This window comes from Brienomyrus brachyistius, chromosome 13 (assembly GCF_023856365.1).
Source record: "Brienomyrus brachyistius isolate T26 chromosome 13, BBRACH_0.4, whole genome shotgun sequence".
In the NCBI taxonomy this organism is placed as follows: domain Eukaryota; kingdom Metazoa; phylum Chordata; class Actinopteri; order Osteoglossiformes; family Mormyridae; genus Brienomyrus; species Brienomyrus brachyistius.
In genome coordinates, this window is record NC_064545.1 from 7,225,009 (window position 1) to 7,246,954 (window position 21,946).

General features: G+C 40.6%; 1 protein-coding gene across 14 annotated transcripts in view; it reads left to right on the plus strand.

Annotated features, from left to right (window-relative positions):
* The first annotated feature begins 268 nt into the window (after positions 1 to 268).
* LOC125706668 (receptor-type tyrosine-protein phosphatase eta-like) overlaps positions 269 to 21,946 on the plus strand; it is a 53,219-nt gene continuing 31,541 nt past the window's right edge. For 10 of the 14 annotated variants that reach the window (XM_048973441.1, XM_048973442.1, XM_048973446.1 and 7 more), the window contains exons 1-7: positions 272 to 748; positions 18,280 to 18,298; positions 18,479 to 18,610; positions 18,755 to 18,883; positions 19,040 to 19,288; positions 20,698 to 20,958; positions 21,609 to 21,869. In XM_048973441.1, the coding sequence (XP_048829398.1) occupies positions 656 to 748; positions 18,280 to 18,298; positions 18,479 to 18,610; positions 18,755 to 18,883; positions 19,040 to 19,288; positions 20,698 to 20,958; positions 21,609 to 21,869 (1,144 nt within the window). In that variant the 5' untranslated portion in view covers positions 272 to 655. Of the gene's footprint in view, positions 749 to 18,279; positions 18,299 to 18,478; positions 18,611 to 18,754; positions 18,884 to 19,039; positions 19,289 to 20,697; positions 20,959 to 21,608; positions 21,870 to 21,946 lie in introns of all 14 variants that reach the window. The other 4 variants (XM_048973437.1, XM_048973447.1, XM_048973436.1 and 1 more) reach the window with 3 other exon arrangements.

Below are 21,946 nucleotides of genomic sequence, written 5' to 3' on the forward strand. Positions count from 1 at the left end.
AAAGAGTTTACTGCCGGCAAATGTCAAGAATTATGAAAAAGATGAAAATTTTAGAAACATAACATTGCCAAGTTGGTTATATGCCAGTAACGGTGATGCGTGATATAGCGATGTCGGTAAATAAATGCTATTCATCAACATAATGGACCTAGTTGTAGATTGTAAACTTGTAAATGCATTGCCCTGGGACACATTCCCTTGCGCCCCTTTGCTGAGTCGCTAAAAGAATGTGGGATGGTTTAAAAAGTCCTAAATAACCCAACTTCCTCTACAGTCCACTGGGAGAGAGAACAAGGGCAAAGACTGGCCCCGCAACGAAGCGAGAGTTTTTCGGACTGAGGCGCAGATCGAGAAGAAGGAGTGACTAAGGGGACTGTATCTAGCGCTGGAGGCGGGTTATTACTTTTAAAAAACCAGTAACTTGTAAGTGAGGAGAGTACGGAGCTCGCCAGCCCCACCCAGAAATGTTAGCTCAAGGAACTGTCTTTATTTAATGTGCGCTTATCGACTTTGCCGCAGGACTCCAAAAACGAGAAGCGAGAGGCTGCTGCTTATAAAGTCGAATAAAGTGCAAATCCGCTTTATACTAATAGGGAGAATTTGAAGCGCACCTGCCGGGCGCGGTAGACATGCCAGCAACCGGTCGCGTCTTAATATGAGCACTTTCTACATCGCGACCCGCATGATGAGGCGACCGTCGCTACCGTGTGTCGCTCTGACTGCTGTCCTCCTCTTTGCCGTCTTCGAGGTAAGTGCCTCGTCCTCGGTCCCCCATGGGCCGGCAGATACCGCTGTCGCACGCTGGCGTCTGCGCTGCACCTGCTGCTGCAGGTATCTTCGTGGGCTGCGGATATTCAGTTCGGGATTGAGGGAGGACAGCTGGCTCGGTTATGACTTTCATTTAAAGTTTATCCCTTATGGCTGGAGTTGAGGTCACTGGTGACATTTGTTTTGATGCTTGCAGATATTTATCGTGCCATTCTGAGAAGTGTAAAATAAATTGTAGTTGATCCACGTTAGCCAACATTTGGACACATAGATATTCTAGATTGCTGGAAAAAATAACTAAACCTGTTTAATTTGCCGAATGAATTAACAGTATATAATCTACTATGGGATGTGATTTCTTTTATATAGTATTACAGACACCACAATATTGTGATATTATATATCCAACTCTCTCTTTTAGCTATGTTATTTACCTTATAGTAAAAGGCCTCAAGGCAGTGAAGTAATACGTATCAGATATCACAACGACCAATAGAAGGTGTTCGACATTTTAAACATTTCTCAAATTTTAGATTCTTCAAAATAGCCCCCTTCGGCTTTGATGACAGCCTTGCAGTCTCGTCATTCTTTCAGCCAGCTTCCAGATGTAGCCACCTGGATGCTTCTCCAACAGTCCAGAAGGAGTTTCCACAAGTTCTGGGCACAAGTTGGCCACCTTGGTCCTACTCTTCATTCCAACTCACCCCAAACCAGCTCGATGGGGTTTAGATGGGGGGATTGTGGGGGCCAGGTGATCTGTCACAGTGCTCCATCTCTTTCCTTGCTCACAAGATAATTGGCACTATGTGACCTCGCGGTGTATTTTGGTTCGATATCTTTTGTGGATATATATATGTGTGTGTGTGTGTGTGTGTGTGTGTATTTATATTCATTGGTTCCTACATCAGTCAGACACAGGTCACCAGCAGCATATACAGGCGTACAAAAAGTTAGCACGTTAAATGGGTAAATAATTGGTAATGTGCTAAACTTTGCTCCACATACTTATTTATTATTTTTGCTTATCTCCACGAATTACTGTTTTTGATATAGATGTTTTGCTATTGTATTTGTATTCACTACTATGGTGATCTTTTCGATAGTGGTATTATTAGAATGAATTAATGTAAGTGTCAATAGCTACGCTCCAACGTAGTCACTTAACACCAAGCTTCTATTAACTGAGCAACATTTCTGTATATTTTGTAGCTAAACAGAAAATAAGACCGTGGTAAGACCGAAGGCAAAGAACAGTAATTGTATGACATATTTTTACAAAAATGTCAGAAGGAGTTATTGGTGAGCTTCTATAACGTTCATACGCTCAGTGATGCAGCAGAGCCAGACTTTGCTGGCATAGCAAGTATTAAGTGAGTATTGGAGGGTATGCTTTGGGGGTGTTTGGAGGATCAGGCCTGAAAAGCATGGAGCTCGTAACTCTCGTAAGTACAAAACTCACAGACTAGCATATTTTCGATTTTCTCAGAAAAGCTTATTTGTTGTGTGGAGGATATTGCATGTTTTTTTTTCCCTTTCTAAAGGCGTCAGCAGAAAAAAAAAAACAGGGTGGCAGTGAGCAAATGACACCAACGAGCTTTAAGCACTTCTGTTTCCATGTCCATGAAGTGCACGTGAAGCGTCGCGGAACATTAAAGTACAGGCCATAAATGCTGTGTGTATGCAACAGAGATGTGGTTAGGAGCTGCTTGCGGCGACAGCAGCTGATAATGCACTCCTGAGCATAAACAAAGCCTTGCTCTTCAGTCCAGACGGCTTGAGTTCATGGGGGCACACCTCAGAGTAGTTTACATCATCGCTTTCCTGTTATTCCCTATTTTCCTCACGACGCGTCCTCGTCCCTAAGCGCTGCCCGCGTCCCTCGCTCTTTGGTTCCCCGCTTGAGCAGTTTGCCTTGCCAATCCAGCAATAACATCCTCTGAGGAGCACTTTTTATTTTTCAGGAACCGGAAGGAAACGTGACGATGACTTCAAGAGCCGTCGCACAATGCAGCATAGATTAGCTAGACAAGAGCGGTACAGGTGCCTTAAAGGGCATGTAATTAACAAGAACATAAGACATTTATAAACGAGAGGAGGCCATTGGGCCCATCAAGCTCGTTTGGGGAGAACTTAACTAATAGCTCGGAGTTATTAAAATCTTATCTAGCTCTGATTTAAAGGAACCCAGGGTTTTAGCTTGCGCTACACTAGCAGGAAGACTATTTCATACTCTAACTACACGCTGTGTAAAGAAGTGCTTCCTCAAATTCGTTTTAAAATGTTCCCCCGCTAATTTCCACTTATGGTCAAGAGTGCTAGTATTTAAACTAATATTGAAATAGCCGAACAGTATCCCGACCTGTAGAACAAAATGGAGGTGATACAATACTGACTCACAATCTGACTGAGTTGGAGTTTGAGTAGATACAGTTACAGTCTGTCTTTTTAAAAGTTCGATCAAAGTAAAAGAAGATTCCCAATTGTCTGGAATATGGTATTTACCGTAACTCTTTGAGTCTGTGAAAGTTGGGCTACGAAGAAGCGTGTATGCCTTCGAACGGTGGCGCTGACGAAGGCTTTCAACAATACCATGGTTCGTTGGATAAACAGGCAATTGGATTCTTGATCAAATCAAACCGGACCAAGCATATTATGACAAGACCCAGGCCATTGGAAAATACTTAAATGCTTGTAAAATTTGAATGTAAAAGTATAAAAAGTCTTAATTGTCTCGACAATTAATATACCTCTGGGAAGCCCGAATATAGCGATTAGCATAGCATCACGTTAAAAGCAGAATTAGCTAATGGAAATCTGAATCAGCAGAGCAAAAGGATTATTCTTTTACAGGAGAGTGAAACCTTGCAGCCGGGTGTCAAATCCCACACACGTTGACAGGAAAACTTTCACCTCCAGCACGCCTGCTGGGCTGCAGACCTGCACGGGCGACGTGGTGTCTGTGTAACGTTTGCTGAACAAAGAGGCTACCGCCCCTGTTTTGTTATTAAAATGAAATGAGATGACCCAGGCAGCTGAATCGTGCTTGTTTCGGTTGCTCGTCTTCCACAGATTCTTCCAGCATTGATGAACGAGCGGCATTGCCCCCTCAAAGTACATACAAGTTCCCCTAATCGGCCTGTAATTAGCGGCCCGGGAAAGTACAGTGTTTGCATGAATGTCTGTAGGAAATCTGTGCAGCTAACCTACGCATTTACATAACGGGTATTAACGAGGGGAAAATGGTGATGCGTGCTATCAGCAAATCGCTGTACTGTCTCGGAACAAAGAAGGTGCTCCTTCCTTATTCCTTATAAGTGTATTTCAGCAGTCTGACTATGCATAATTCTGCTCAAATGGGTCATTTAGGGACACAATGCAGTGTGTCGCTCCACCAAGTAGCAAATACCAAGTAGCAACCAAGTAGGAAAACATGGTTGTTTACCCAGAAACTGAGCTGCTAGCTCCTGGTCCAGCTGATGTATTTAAAAATATATAAGCAGACTGTAGGGGTGGCTTGGTGGTGCAGTGGTTAGCACTGTTATAACATACATCTGGGACTAGGATTCCGGTCTCATCCATGGCTCCATGTGTGTGGAGTTCGCATGTTCTCCCCATGTCATTGTGAGGATTTCACCAGGTTCTCTGGTTTCCCCCCACAGGCCAGAAACATGCCGAGTCTGATTGGAGTTATGAAATTGCCCATGTGTGTGAGTGTGGCCTGTGATTGGTTGGTGCCCCATCCTGGGCTGTTCCCTGCCTTGCGCCCATTGGCTGTGGATCCCCTATGGCCTTGAATAGGATAAGCAGGTTCAGAAAATGGAGGGATGATCGTCATTGTCATGATATTATGTCTGTCAAAGTGTCAGCTTAGCCATTCTAAAACCTCTCCTAAAGGCACCCCAGTATGTGTAGCAACTGTTCAATACACCCATGTACTTTACCCTCTGGGACAGACCACCCATAACCCTGAACAGGACAAGCGGTTTCAAAAAATGGATGAATGGAAGTAGATTGTACTGGGGTTCTTGGTCTGATACAGACTGGGAAGCACATAAAGCTGGGAGAAAGAAAGCCCCACCAGATGTATACCACTCCATACCTCCATGCTTTCAGCTGCATCAGATGGTGCTGTTGGGATCTTTGTATCTATTTGATTCCTGCACTCTTTTCAATGGAAGAGGGTTGTAATACAGTATACAGGATGCATATTGAAACCAAGAACAAGGACACTATTCATATCGCTGACAAAGCTTTAACTTGTTTTCTCAGGTTTTTCTTTTATTTTCATAAAACTGTAGCAGTAAGTATTTAGCAAAACTATTAAACCAAATTACCACTGTCTCTGCTAAGTATCTTAGTAGCAAACAGTTCACTTCTTGCTAGTGTAAAATATCTTCTCCAACCTGGCCTCGCCAAGTGTAATTTTGGGGGATGGAGGGTAAACTTGATAAATTGCCATATTGCGTGTTCATTTCATACACAAAGAGTCACAGTCTTGTGTTGAACGTAAATGAGAATCTGCATTTTTTTTTCCTGCAGTCCAATGGGGTTATTGTCCGCTGACAACTTATCTGTTTATCGAAAGTCTCTGAAGGCTAGAAGTTAGAAACGCAGGACATGTCACTGATGGGAAGTAGCAGAGCTTGGTTCCCGATACACCCCATGAAACGTAAACAAGGAATTTGTATCATCTCACAGAAGGGTACAAGTTCTAGAATTTCCACCTCCGATCAATAAAATTCATTCTAATTCTAATAAACGCATTCCTTTTGGCTAAAGCTTGGGTGTCTAGGGTCCACTTCCGGATTATGCTTCACCCATAAAGGTACCAGTTTTCCATTAACTTTGATGTCAGATAATAGGATGGCTGCCTTGATCGCCTCAACCAAGAGGATATTCTGCTATAACACAACACAGACACTCAATGGACTGTCATTGCACTGAATCATGGCACCTTGAACCATCTAATATATTGGTACAGGTTTGCAATGCTGCTACATTTTAACCATATAATTGCTGCTAATTTTTTTATTCTATTTTATACTGTTGAGTTTGATGCCGCACTTTAGTTCGCTATTGCACACTATATGGCCAAAGGTATGTTGGCAGTAGCTTGTCCAGCATTTCATGACAGATCTGAGGACATTAATATGAAGTTGGCTGGCTGTTGTTGCTGTAATAGATTCTGCTTTTCGCTTTCAATTAGGAGGAGGGGAGGGGGGAATTGCTGCCGTTCAGGTTGGACATTGAGGTTAGCTGACTTTTTGTGGCAACCACTTCTCAGTTGAACTTGGTCCTGGACATTTTGATGGTCACTTCACTTGCCGCCGACCAGGGCAGCTTTACCAGGGCAGAAATGTGACTGACGTATTGGAAAGATGGCATCCTATGATAGTAAGTGGAAAGTCACTAACCTCTTCTGTACAACCAGTCATTCCACTACTAGTATTTGTTCCTGGACATGGTGTGACTGTGTGCTTAATTATACACAGGTGTCAGCAATGGGTGTAATTGAATTAGCCAATCCCTTGATAAGTAGAAGTGTCCCTATACTTTTGGCAATACTGTGTATCCATATTATTGTTATTTGTATGTTTTATTATTTCTATTTTATATAATGCATAGCATTGGTAGGGGAAGCACACAGAGTTTCGTTGTTCATGTACAATGACGATAAACATATTTTGGTGATATTTTAAACAAGAGTCATTCTCTGTGTTCCAAGGTGCATTTTTAGGGAGTTGGGTAATGCATCCAGGAAGTATTATAAACATCGCTATAACTATTTATAGAAAGGCATAACACATTATAGGCATGTTTATTTTGCATTATGAATGTTGTATGAAGGTCTCACCTATTATGCACTATATATGCCTTCATAATGCATTATAATGGTGCGCATAAGCTATTATAATGTATTATGAAGGTATCTATAATGCATTATACATGGAGGCTATAAGTGCAGTTTTACTCTGAATTGTTGGTTCTTTGTGGAAGATATAGTTGGCTCTGTATAGTGTCATTTGGAATTATATGCGGTACTCTCCACATTTCTTGTCAAAGATAACGTTCTTGCTTGGTTCTCTAGGCATTAGGCCAGCCAAACTTTTCTGTCCCCTCAAGTCATAAGGGATGTTTCAGTGGAATGATAAATATGGCTAGCCTACCTCTTTGGGAGTTGTTCCAATACAGAATTTGTAGATTCTTTGCATCATTGCTGCACAGGCATGGATGCAATGCTGCAGGTCACTCATGAGTAAATCTTTACGGTAATTGTTTACTGCTTATAACCTCTTTGAATGCTGAAATTATATGGGGGGGGGGGGTGTCCAGCGGTGTTCCAGCAGGGGAGCCGGTTCTACACACCACAGACAGTTGTGCCCCTGAGAGGTTAAGTGCAGGGTTTTGAGAAACAAAGTTTTGAGAAAATGAGCTCCAAAGTTGATTTTTTTTCAAAAAATCATTGTGGCTATACCCTACACTTGATAGTAGGGGTCAAAAATGTGGGACAGCCCACTTTACCTCTCAAGGGCACAATTGGGGAGAAGGTTCCATATGAGTATTAGCAAAACTTCAGTGTAACTTCCTCTGAATTTTTTCTCTTGCGACAAACACCTGAGGATTTCATGAGTGGAAGGCCCTCATGAAAGCCTAGTTCTTATCAGTATGGAGGACATAAATCCCAGCAGGAAGTGGGAGAGGGGGCACGGGCCAACACAGCCAATGAGGATCATCCAGGAAGTTAGCCACCCTGCAAATATTCCACAGCTACAGAACTTTCTGTAGATATGTACATACTTTGCAATTCTAGTTATAGGACCAAATCTATTTCAGTACTTTGAAGATTGGTATTTATTGTATGTGTACCTACAGTATGTATGGTTTAAATAAATAATATGAAAAATACCTAGTTAATAATAACTACTTAAAAGACATGATAGAAAAGGTTTTTAATTGAGATTTTTCTACAAATGCTAATCCCAACCATGTGCAGTTACCCGCCTGCATTCTTTATTTTCTTTAAAAGCTACATTTGTGCTGATATTCAGTATATTACAATTCACCTTGAAACCTACAAGTGCCATTGTAGGTATGTAGGAACATGTTTCATGACAAATCTTGTCTTGGGGGCTGCTGCATTTGAAGATGTAACTGTTTGCAGACCAAATTTTCCATGGATGACCAGAGGAATGAGTATTACCATCCTTAGTTTGTAAGAAAGACGTTATCTTTTTTTAGTCTTCAGTGGGTGCAGCGGGTAAGATGCTTGTTTGTAAAAGGAAAACTACATGTCAAATGTGTAAAGTTCTATTTAAATATTTTCTACAAACAAAACCCAATTGCAAATTCTTGGTTTCATGGTGAAGGATGTGCAGTGTCCAGTAACATAGGTGTACCCCAGGTATGTTAAGGCGGAAGGCTCACGTGTGTGCCAGGGGGAAGCAAAACAATGACGTACTGTATTACGAGGCTATGGCGAAAACGCGCCATTGTTACTGGGAAACGAGGCCGTAACCACAGAACAGCATAGGCAAATCTTCATGGGTAAAATGTTCCATGCAGTGCAGAAAATGCAAAAGTTGTTTCAGTCTACGAAGGAACTGTTTGGAGTAAGGGAAGAGTCAAATGGGTCAAGCTAATAGGTGTTATTTCTCTAACTAAAAAATTAACACTGTCGTATGTATATGTTTAGGCACTTCTGTTCAGCGTTTATAAATAAAATATTAAAGAAACTTGAAGTTTCATAGCTTCTAAGCATCCTCAATGGGGGGGGGGGTATTCAAAATTAAGGTGGGTTATCAGCCTGACACGTTATTGTAATTCTACTACTTTTACTGCAACCTTTTCGGATTTATGCTATTAAAAGTACTGCAGTTTCAATGGGCTCGTTGCAGCCTATTCCCCTAATTTCCTGTTTATGATCTAACGTCATCCAACCTTACAGTGGCGCAATGAGTGGGTGATATTGGGTACAGTGATACAGTGATAGGTAAAATTTTACATTGTATTGTCACGCACTGTGAAAGCAGCAACATTAAAATAATATAGCTACCCTGACAGTACACATGCGTAGGCACCGTGTCAATGCGATGCTTTACAATATATCGGCAAATAATCCCTCTGAGGTCGTTTGGTCACCGGGACGATGATTCAGCATTTCCCCTGATGTCTGCATGATGTATGTCAACCGCAACATGATGTTAATGAGATTCCTATGCAACGTTTAGCCTACTGTTATTTTTCCTGATTAGGCTCATTATCGTATATATTTATATAAGATAGGATAGATTTGTTCCGTTTACCCCACATGTAGGCGTAGTTTAAAACCATATACCACTCAAACAATTTAACTGATTGATATACGTTTATTATTTAAAGTTTTAACAACATGACAGAAACAGTAACAATAGGTCTAATAGTTATGCCGAACTGATTAACGCAAAATTATCGAAAAAAATGTGCTTGCTGAAACCCACATTAGCTTATGTAATAATTTAAATATTATTGATCGGTCGAAATGGAATGCAGTCTTTTAACGATGTTCCGATCTTAAACCTACATTCTGGCGACTTGTGTGTGCTGTCTTTTCCGTGTCTGTGTGTATGTGTACAAAAAAGAAGAAAAAAAATTGTTGCACTTTCTCAACAGAGTATTTAGATAGATGGTATTCATAGCTTGGGTCCTAATTGAGCTAGTATCGGAAAAAATTCATCGCAGCGTCTTAAAGCACTTATCTAAGTCGCTTTGGCTAAGGGCGTCTGCCAAATACTGTAAATGTAAATGTAAATGTCTGGGTATGTATGCATTAACCAGAGAACTGATTCCCTAGTCTCTAATCACTTTTATTTGCAGTAATTGCTAAAGTAATTGATTTGCTTTTGAATGAAGTAGCTGTAACTAATCACTCATTTTCAGTACCTTGCACCACATTGGTCTTGAGCCTACAGGTTACACAGGCAAACATCTCAGTTGGATGTATACTCAGTTGGAAGTATATAAATAAACAAATAGTATAGAAATAACTGCTACGGGAATTTCTCTTCTACCGTAAATCAGCTTAACTAGTCACCATTTATATATGATTTGGTTACCATACTGCAGTTATAGTTACTTATCTGCATTTTTAAAACGTTATCTATAATCTGATTATGAACTAAACTAATTTTTTTTGGCATTCGTCATTGTGCAAAGGGGGTAACAAACAGAAGTGCTGCTGCAGAATGAGGAAGTTTTATTTATATTTATCGTAAAGGCCGTTATGTGGTGGCACGTGGCCAGGCATATTTTTGGCCTGTGATGTTGCTGTCCCTCGGTTGTTGTCGTCGCTCTGCCAGCTTGGCAAATAATTTCTTCCTCCTGTTTTTCTTTTCCATTCGTGCATTAACTTCCTTATCACTTAGTCACTCAGTAACACTGATGTTAATATTTCTCTCATCCCATTCCTGACGTTTTACTTTAAAATAGTGAAGGTATTTTGTTTGCCTGCCCTTGCTTGATTTTATTTGTTTTGTCAAGGTTAATTTGGTATGTTCGCCATGTACCCCCCCCCCTCAATTCTTGACCTAAACAGATGTTCATACCCATGATAGGGGTAGAGGGAGTGGTGAAGATGGTCAGACATCACGTTTCTCATCAGCGTAGAGACGACGTACACTGTCACAGCACCATCGACGCTCCATCGACGCTGTCAGCAGGGCTGCTGACTGTCACACATCTGCCATGACATTCATGCTTTAACAATCTACCACCAATGCCAGTAATCTTACAGCAAATCTATATTATTCCATTATGAACCTAAAATTAGCTACATCAAAAGCATCGGGGTCGTTTGCAAACTCTACAGACTATTTGCTGGATAATAAAACTATGGGTATGTAGACTTGCCTTGGATTGAACATCTTAAGAAGGATACCAGCCTTTTAGGCAACAGAAGCAGCGTATGATGGACTTTCACCTTGTCATTAGGAACCAAACACATTTTTCTGGAAAGGTGTTCCTTTTTTTGGAGGAAAGGAGATGGAGATTTCTGAACTTTCTTGAGGGAATCTTGGCCCCCCCATTCCCTAATTGTGACGGGAACCTCTGGGTTACACTACGGACTCCATTTATCATAATGAACGCTTTTTATTATGGGAGTAACAGGCATCATGCTTGAATACCGGACATTGTGAGTTACTTGCAGCCTGTTGAATAGCATGTGTGGCTCATTGTCTGCCACGTCACTCTTCGTTTTTGTGCCCAAATGTGAGATCGAGTTTAATGCATGTAAATCTCATTTATGGTTTCATAATAGGTTGTCTTTTTCGACATATTGTTATTGGGGGGGCCTCTTAGTGAATTAAAGCATTGAAATGCTCTATTAGGCTTTGTTTATGACTGTATATATTAATTATGCAGTATTATATCCAGTTGGCAGGGAAAATATTGAACTAAATGCAGGGTAGTTTGCACACACCATGCATGCCTGACACGTGTGCTGACACTAGTGTGGTCAGCTGCTGCTGTGAGAAAGTGTCCTCAGCTGAAGCAGGAACAAGCGACTTCCTCTTTTGGAGACACATCGTCTTACTGTTATTCAGCATGTCTGTAGTCATCCATCCATTCATCCATCTTACGGCTGGACTTTAAACGTCCTGCATTAGATATCAGGATGGCCCCATAACATCCCCGCATTGCTCCTCGAGCAGCTATACTTTACAAAGAGGCGCATCACTGTAGCACTTTCGGTGGCCCTAGGGCTGTTTTTGTTGTCGGAGGTATAATTGTTGTGACGGTCTAAATTGTTGACTAGTCTGCCTTGTAAATGGTAAAAAAAATACAAAAGTTTCCATACCTTCAATAGATTGTTAATCAGAACATTGCTGTTGGGGGGGGGGGGTGCAGTGTGTGGTTCAGAGGGTTAAACCTTTGTGTCTATAATCAGATGGTTGTCGGTTCACGCTTGACCTCAGGATGTCTGCAGGTCCTTCAGCAAGACCCTTAACCCTCAGCTCCTTGGACATGGCTATGGGTAGTTGCCCTTTATGGTCAGCTTGCTGTCACCTACAAAGAGCAAAGTTGGGGGATGTTAAAGGAGAATTTCTCCAGAGGAATCAATCAAGAATCAATGATTCTGACATCATCTCTCTGCATATGAAGGTGGGATTTGCAGTTCCGTGACAAGCCATTCCCTGATTTCTTGCAGCAGCTAGCAGACTTGCCAGTAGTGTTGTACACTTTCTGCCAGGGTGATGGAGGGTCACCTACGGAAAGAATCCCATGACTTTCTTCCCGGAGCTCTGTAGATGGGATACGCTACGAGTAAACAAGCCTCCCTCTGTTGATGCCTCATTCAGGCCCGGCTGATGGGATCCGGGGCCTTTCTGGTTACATACCTCTAGTCGTAGCCTTTTCAAGGCAAATAGGAATTCTGTGGAGTCAGAGTTCAGAGTCAGGGGGAATAGCTAGTTGTAATTACCAGGGGTTGAGACATCCTTCTGCTTAACCACTCAAGGGACATTTTCCCCTAAAAAGGAAGTTATACATCCCATAAAGCAAACGAAATTTAGACATAAATGGAGAACCCAGTCACTTGTCACCTGTAACTTGCCTCTCTACCTCCTTTTCTCCTTCCTGGAATATTCTCAAAACCTAATCCCTCAGACTGACAGGACTTGCTTAGTGCCACACAGACCACACAGAGCTTCTGTCTACCTACCAAACCTGACCTACCAGAGTAATGTTTTCCAGTATACATATTTATTTTGAGTGAAGTACATCGAATGAGGTGTCATGTTCTATTCTTGATCGTAACAGGAAAATAACATTAGATAACTTATATCAAGTAGGTTCTGAAATCCATTTTATAATCGTGGAGACGCCATTATTATAATAAATTCTTACCCCCTACATTGTAAATTAAGCTTTTGAATCACTTTAGATCAGTGTCAGGAATTACTTAGCATTCCCAAAAACTTAAGCTGCATCATTTATGCTTGAAATTTCTCAAGTCGGTGTCAATGAAACATCTGAGAACTTTTTAGCATCATTTTTATTTCTTAATATGTGAGACAGAAAGATGAGCCTCTGTGGTCTAGAAATGTCTCTGTCTAAGCTACCATGCGATCTGAAACAGACGGCGGAAGACAGTCGATTCCAGATTCAATTATTTGGCAACAACCCAGCCAATTAATATATATATTTAGGGGAGGTTAAGAATAAAGATCGTATATACGAAGTCGATATGTCAGGATCTATTATACTTTTGATTCAATGTTATTCCCTGTTCCCTGTCATTACATACATCACCCTGATAAGAAATGTTATTTTACAGATGTTATAGAGGTTTATAGCGCTGGATTCTATTGTGTTTGCGGTATAGAACATCGGGAGGATGTGTGTAGTGGGAATGCTTTCTGGAATTCCCCCGTATGCCAGAGCAGTTTGGCAGTCATGAGAAACTTCATTCAGGCCGAGTGAGCATGTATTGATGTCGGGATAAGAGATTACACTCTATCAGTGTTTGTTCTATTCCTCACACTGCCACATTTCCCTGGTTAGGTAAATTTTTTTCATGTCTTGATTCGCAGTAGAAGCACTCGCATATTCACCAGAGTAATTAAAAATTAATTTGTTTATTATTAGCTATAACAGTAAGTCTTCATGACATTTATCTTGGGATAGTCTACTTTCCTGGCGTCATCGCTGCGTAATCTGCATGCTGGCTAGTTGCCAAATGAGGCCGAATCTTTCACAGAACAGAGAAGTGCCCTGTTCTTATATGGGAAGCACAGTCATGTCGCACTCAGCATGCCAGACATCTGGCTCCAGTTGGGCTCCATTGTGCTTCTCCACATCTGCCTTTCTGCTCACATTGTTGAAAAGCTTTTTAATTATAAAAAACGTGAAAGGTGAGTCTGAGAGTCCCCCGCCCCAGTTTGAAAATTGTGGGGAGGGCAAGTCGGCGATATAATGGGCAGTAAATAAGGCAAGAATGATATCTGTCTGATCGTTCATTTTCCTGCTTCAGTTTCAGCTCATGTACCAGTTACTCTGCAGCTTCACGTCAGGCTTATTGTAACAGTAATAGGACTCTCGTGCCAACCTTGGTACCACCGAAACTGCCTGAGAGCAGCACTGTCTTCTGGTTAAACCGCCATGAGCGGAACTGCTGCTGTACCCTAGGGCAAGATGCTTAACTCGAATATGTTGAATATTAATGTTTGCCGGTACAAACAAATCAACTCCCAGTTAGCTGCTTTGGATAAGAGGAGGAAGAGGGAGAATTTTCAGCCTGCAGATGGACTTGGGTGGAAGGGGAGCGAGGGGCGGGGGGGATGGATCCCGGATTTGCTGGGGTTAATCTTTTTACCTGATCCCTGAATATGAGTCAGTCATAGTAGCTTGTTCTGGTTAACAACTGACCAATACAAAAAACATGTGGTTATGTGTGCATGTGTGCCAGGATGTGTAGGAATTGGGTCCCTTTAATACTGGCCCTTTAAATGAACCCGGAACTTCTCTATCTTACTATCGGAATAATGTGGCGATTGGGATGAGCAGTTTTGTTGATAGCTATGGCTCAGTGAAGTGTAACTTGTATTTAAATTTTATTTGCTAAAGGGCATGGGAGAAACGCTGAAATGCCCCTTTTCCCCCATTAATTATTAAGGGAAAGGGGTTTTTTTTTAGTCATGGAAATGTGTCCTGTTTTTACCCGTTAGTTAATGTTGACTGACTGTGTGTGCCATCTTACACACGTGGAAGATCGACAATAGGAGGAAGACAATTCTTCTCTACTGTCATATTTTAGGTTGCCTTTCCTCTGTCAGACAGCGAAGGGGCACCTCAAAGGTACTACAGCGGGGGGGTTCGACATAATCGGCAAATTGGAAAGAGCCGGCTGGGAATCTGAGACGTGGCTCACTGTGCACGAAGGAATAGATATACAGCTGAGTATGACCAGAGAGACGTGCAGCAGTAAGAGAAACAGCAAGGCCAAACGCAGGGTTCGGTATTTGTATGTAAACAAAAACCTGTCAAACGTGTTATACATTGTCATTCATTGTTACCCATTTTTTTCTTTTGAATCATACCATAAGCACGCTTTTCCTCCTTCCTCACACCTCTGATCGAAATCACACATTCACATCCATCCCTACATACCACCCTGCTTAGCAACGGCCTGGATCCGCCCACTACCTGGCTACCATTTGCTGCCAGCGCCTGTCAGAACTGTTGCGTCACAGCCCTTCCGACTAAATTAAAACCTTTATATTTTCAAGCTCTGAAACACCCATCACAAGTTTTTAATAATTCATGATGTTCCTAACCTGCGTCTTTTATCTATCATAGTTTTGGGAAAACAATCACTTAAAAAAACATGACTGTTGTGATATATATATTTGCAGATTATTATTGTTATTAATTAAATGCACAATACACACTCAGTGCAAAAGCCAATTATTTTCAAATCAGTTAATCAATTAATTTTGTTAATCATGTCATCGGGTGATCAACTAATCGATTGTTTTGTCCGGAACACAGGGTTTAAAGTGCAAATGCTGTATTAAAAAAAAATAAAATAAGTATTTTTAAGTCATAGTTATAATTAAAAAGAATACACAATGTCGACAATATCTATTTAAAGTTACACAGTGACATAGAAACAAAGATCTGCTGTCTCCGCTATATTTAGCCCGGTAAAAATTTTACTTCATACCGTGGTATATGGCATTTTGACTGTATTTTCAAAAGGAACGCTATTACAGCAACATGGTATATCGTGGTATTATGAAATATTGGTCACAAAATCAGCTGGTAACCCACGCCCCACCTGAGGGATTTATTCGCCAAATCTTCAGAATACTACAGGGTAGCATATTACACTTCATGTATTTATGTTTGTTGTAATACATCTGCCCCCTACTGGTCTGGTGGAACATACGTCTGTGTGTGTGCACTAATCGTGACCGTCTATGACTGTGGACAAATACAGTATATAGAATGTGTGGAAAAGTGGAAAAGGTTTGACACACCAATGTCAGCGTTGCTAGGTGGTGATACAATCGTACACGTTAGCAGACCGCAAAAATACAACCGATTGAAGACAAAATGAGTTATCTATTTTCATTAATAAATGTTATTGATGTTATCAATTACTTGTTGAGGGGCGGCATGGTGGTGCAGTGGTTAGCACTGTCGCCTCACACCTCTGGGACCTGGGTTCAAGTCTCCGCCTGAGTCACATGTGTGCGGAGTTTGCATGTTCTCCCCATGTCGTCGTGGGGTTTCCTCCGGGTACTCCGGTTTCCCCCCACAGTCCAAAAACATGCTGAGGCTAATTGGAGTTGCTAAATTGCCCATAGGTGTGCATGTGTGGGTGGATGGTGTGTGAGTGTGCCCTGCGATGGGCTGGCCCCCCATCCTGGGTTGTTCCCTGCCTCGTGCCCATTGCTTCCGGGATAGGCTCCGGACCCCCCGCGACCCAATAGGATAAGCGGTTTGGAAAATGGATGGATGGATGGAATTACTTGTTGAACCCCTAGTGGCCACTTTAATTGGGATCTCCATGACGTGCCAGACAGGACCAAATTGCTCAGAGAAGTCTTTGCATACGCCACTGATCTGGGATGCTTGTTTGATGCTGAAATCACCACATATGGCACTGACAAGCACACCATGTTCAAAATTAGACAGATCAGCTATTTTCATTCGAACAGTAAGTGAGTCCTTGTCCCTGTGCTGTATGTATTTAGTTGCAGCCACAAGATTCTCTGTGTAGAGGAATAGGCTGTTTGCAGTAACAGGCAGGTGTAGCTAATACACTGGCCATTGAGTGTACATTTTTTCATTCAATTAAATTTCATCTCAATTAAAGTAAATTGTGCTATGAAATTCTTACTTACATAATTCCTAGAGGCAGTATGACTGTAGGAATTTGAGATATCCACCCACTTTTTATAAATATCTTTTCATAAATGGAAAAATAGATAAATCTGTTGAAGCCTATCTAAAGCTGTGTTTATAAGTCATTTACACACAAAAAGTTTACACATATATTTTCCATCTTTAAAAATTACGTGGTACATCTCACCTGTAAATGTTTGTTTTAACGTACAATTGCAGGCATATTAAAGTTTTTATCATGGGTTTGTACAGGTGCAGACATTATCCTCTGTGACATAGGCCGCTTTCCATGTTATATTTTGGGTTGTGAATTAAGATGGGCTCAGATTTTCGAAACATAAATCTTTGCATATTTCCTTATTCTGTGCGTTTTTGTGAAAAATGAAATATGAGTTCTCTATAAATACTTTAAATGGATTGTCGTATCATTCTTTTTAGATTTATTGGTAGTTTATTGATCAAATCCTATATTACAAATATAATTATACTGTAGTTGTGTGCGTATTTTTCATAATCCTGGAATATGAACTTTAATAGGAATTGCAGTTCTTTGCAATATATGTACAGTACTGTGCAAAAGTCTTAAGTCAAAGGAAATGTTTAAAAGGTTTTTATCCGTGTACTAAGTATATATTTGCTCAGAACAGCACACACAATTTAATATCAGAATATATGCAAATTAAGAACACAATAAAAACTAACAACAATTTCTTCAGTTTTCCATAAGGTTGCTGATATCTGGTCAGATGGCTAGAAGAACCAACTGGGTTCCCAAACCTCTCCTTAGGATCACAATGTATTCATTAAATTTCATCATCAGCTCTTTTATTTGATTGTTTTAATTAGTCTAAAAAGTCAATGAAGCACGGTTGCTACACATACTGGGGTGCCTTTAGGAGAGGTTTTAAAATGGCTAAGCTGACACTTTGACAGACATAATATCATGACAATGAAGATCATCCCTCCATTTTCTGAACCTGCTTATCCTATTCAAGACCATAGGGGATCCAGAGCCAATGGGTGCAAGGCAGGGAACAGCCCAGGATGGGGCACCAACCAATCACAGGCCACACTCACACACATGGGCAATTTGGCAAGTCCAATCAGTCTCAGCATGTTTATAGACTGTGGGGGGAAACCAGAGAACCTGGATGAAACCCTGCAACAACACAGGGAGAACATACAAGCTCCACACACAGAACTATGGCAAAGATTTGAATTCAGGTCCCAGAATTGAGAGACAACAGTGCTACCCACTGCTCCACCATGTCACTTCAATGCAGATCATTTAGACATCATTTTCTTTGCCTAAGACTTTTGTACAGTACTGTATTTCAGTGCTTTTTAATTATTAAAGTTTGTGAGGATTTAGATGCCTTTGTCCATATAAAATAAATACATTACATTGATGTTTTACATCATCATATCGTCTTAATCTCACGTCACAGATGTGTCTATCTTGTGGAGTGTTTGAGAGGCCTGGCTATGGTTTGTGATTAACTGGCGACATCTGCTGGTGATTTGGATGATTGCGTCCTACCCACAGCCGTCGTGGCGTTCCATTCTTTTTCCATTCAAAAATCAAGTTCAGTCGCACTTAGTTCTGCTGTCTTCTCTTCGCAGGGCGTCAAACCGGATACGTGTAAGTACTGATTCATTTTGTCAAGATGTTTAAAGGGCTGTCATTTTGTATGAGAATTATCATGGGGAGAGAGAATTGCCTGCTTAGTTTGGCATCTATTGTACCAGTGCTCTCTGAAGATGAGGCAAAAGGTAAGCATTTAAATATCACTGTGTTACATTTGTCGTTTTCATTGCTCAGGCACACCTTGTACGGATTTCAAGGCTCAATTCGTGTTTCCGTCATTCATTACGGTTTCTACTGGAAACTGCACTATAGACCCCAAAGTCAATGGCGGAAACTTCAGCTACTCTATGTCGGTTACATGTGCACGTAAGTCATTAAAACCCCGAAGTATAGCGTCAATCAAGAAATGAAATTTTAAGTGCATTTTGTATAGGCATGTATTACTGAAATCGATTCAGATGAGCCATGCTTCTTTTCGCTGTCTGTCTGTTGTATTTTACATTCCCTCAGCAAACAATGCCAGCAGCTACATCAACAGCTATAATTTCACTAATGTGACACTTGGGGAAAATTACAAGTTCAACATAAACGCCTCGTTTGGGAACGTTAACTATCCTGTGACCCTTTATAGTTATACGTGTGAGTATTCATAAAATGTTGAAATAAAATATGTGCAAAATCAGTGCAATATATTTACTTTATTTGTATGTATATTTCTTGATTGTTACCATGGATGGGTGTTGCAGCTCATTTCAAAGTGTCAAGTATTTATTTCAGTATTTTGCTTTGTTGCAGATGTTAACCCGCTGACAAATCTCAGGGTAGTCAACAAAACAACTGGATCCATCGGAATTAGCTGGGACCTACAGCCAAACGTGTCCTCGGGCTCGTTCAGCTACTATGTATCCTATAATAACTCCACCTTCAATACCACTAGTAAATCTGCGCTTCTTGAGAACTTGCAGCCAGCGACTTCGTACAACATTTCTGTGATGATTGTGGTAGCCCAGGGTACTTCCCAGCTTTCTGTTGTGGATTTTACCAGTAAGTGGCAGGCAACGGCGCACAAACACCATCTTAATTGAGTTACAGCTAAAATGCATTTGTGGTCACGCTTACTGCTGGTCATTTAATAATGTAATAATACTCTCGTAATGTGAATTGCATTGTGCTGTCCCAGTTGGTGAGCTGGTGGTCATGTAGCGTTTCTGCATCCTTTGGGCCTTTTGACACTCACTCTGTATACATGTATATATACAGTATATATAGTACATAATCAAGATTTCCAACTCTCACGTATCTGGCCTGACTCTCATGCTCATGCAGGAAGTCTTACAACAAATCTATATCATTATATTAGCCTATAATTAGCCATATCAAACACGTTGGGGTAGTTTGCAAACCCAACAGACTATTTACAAGGTAATAAAACTGTTCCATACATTTCAATGAGTGTGCAGAAATGTCACGAATTGAAAATCTCACGCCAGCCAGCTGCCCAAAGTTGGCAACACTGTACAACTGGTGTTGATACTGAAATGAGTCAACACTGGAAGTAAGGAGCTGTTACAGTAAATGAGAAACAGTTATGGTGAAGTGGCTATCAATAAAATGACTCTGCAATAAAATGAGTCACTGCAATTATCTTTGGCTTTGTTGTACAGGACAATGCAGAATGTTGACCTGTCAGTATGGCTGATTTGGTGGTAGTAAAAAGGTTCTCTTTATGTTATTATATACTGATACATTCTTAGAAATGTTGATTCTGTGTCTACAGGCATTGGCAAAATGTTTTGTCAAATGAATTTTATTAGCCCGATCTTAAAAATATGCGATTTGACTTGGAAACCTGCCATGTGACTATTTGAACAGAAGTTGACCGCAAACATAATGTGTTCTGAAAAGTTTTTTTTTTTTTTTACCTATTATGAATTTCTCATGGAAAATAGTGAGAAAATGTTTTCAAAATCTCACCACTTACCTGAATATATTGCAATGAATATATTACATGTATTCATTACTTATTTGGCACATATATTGCAACTTGTAGCTCAATAAGGTTTACAGAATTAACAGGTATACTGTAGTAACAAATACAGTAACTTCCTGGGATAAAAGATTCATCATGATGTACTAATGATGAAGAGCATGAGATCAGTATGTAATGTGTTATTTCAGTATTTCCTTGAGTACTGCATGAAGGTTTACAGAATTAACAGATAAAGTAACATATAAAACATGTCACGATTAATTAATGATGAATTAGCATGGGATTGGTATGTAAATAAGACTTTGTGGTTAATACATGAATAATAGGATAATATTACATCATTTGTGCCCCATCAAGTAAAGTGTTACCCCTCTATCTAATAACAATTTGAAAAAGAACACAAAATTAACCTGCATATTAAAAAACTCTTTTCTTCCCTGACCCCCCTCTCTTTCACGCATAGAACCTGATGTCATCAGGAACCTGACTATCACTGCAATATCAACAACGTCTGTCTCGCTGTCCTGGGCTCCTCCTGTGGGAAATGCTGCCTTTTACAGTGTATTATGGAATGACAGCAGTACTCAGCAGAATACTACTTCACTTAACACATCCATAACTATTAGTAATCTGACCGCTGGAAATCAGTATACATTCAGTATCACTCCGATTGCAGGAGATAATCAAACTGCAGGAGCTCCTATCAGTCTGTCACAATATACCAGTGAGTCTTCATTTAAAATGAATTTTTGCCCTGTAGATATTTTTGGAATTATAATTTAAGGAAGGCATATCCATATGTTGTGTGGCAATAATAGCTGACGTCTTAATGATTTCTTGTGTTGGGATACAATGGAATGTATGTCACAGGTATACTTTGTTCCAGATGATGTGTTTGACATGTTGAGAATTTAGGACAGTGAACAAGCCTGTAAGTAACTTCAAAGACTGCTTTTGCAGCCCAATAGACAGTAGGCTGGTGTGATGTCACGGTCCCCTCACAGCTTGGCCCCCATGCCGTTGTGGAGTTTTCTTAGGGTTCTCTGGTTTCCTACATGGTCTGAAGACACGTTGAGGTGAATTGGAGTTTCCAAATTCTCTATAGTTCTGAATAGTGTGTGTGCCTGCGATAGGTTAGATGCAGGAGATCAGTAATGAATAGCAGAAAGTACCAGTTTTTTTCTAAAGAAAATGGTGGTTAAATGTTTTCAACATCCAGTTGCAGCAAGTAAGTGTCTGACTTCGTTATTCTGCCCCTCAAATGGTACAGTTTGTAGAAAATGTCATTGTGTAATATTGGTTAGGAAAATTCACAAAATTAATCTTTAAATGAAAAATTGTTTTCTTCCCTGACCCCCTCTCTTTCACGCACAGGACCTGATGTCATCAGGAACCTCATTGTGACTGTAATATCACCAACATCTGTCTCATTGTCCTGGGTTCCTCCTGTGGGAAATGCTGCCTTTTACAGTGTACTATGGAATGCCAGCAGTACTCAGCAGAATACTACTTCACTTAACACATCCATAACTATTAGTAATCTGACCGCTGGAACTCAGTATACATTCAGTGTCACTGCGATTGCAGGAGACAATCAAACTGCAGGAGGTCCTATGAGTGTGTCACATTTTACCAGTGAGTTTTCATTATGAATAAATCTTTGTCTTTTACTTTGGAATTTTTGTTAGTAGTAGTATAGTTTTTGTAAGCCT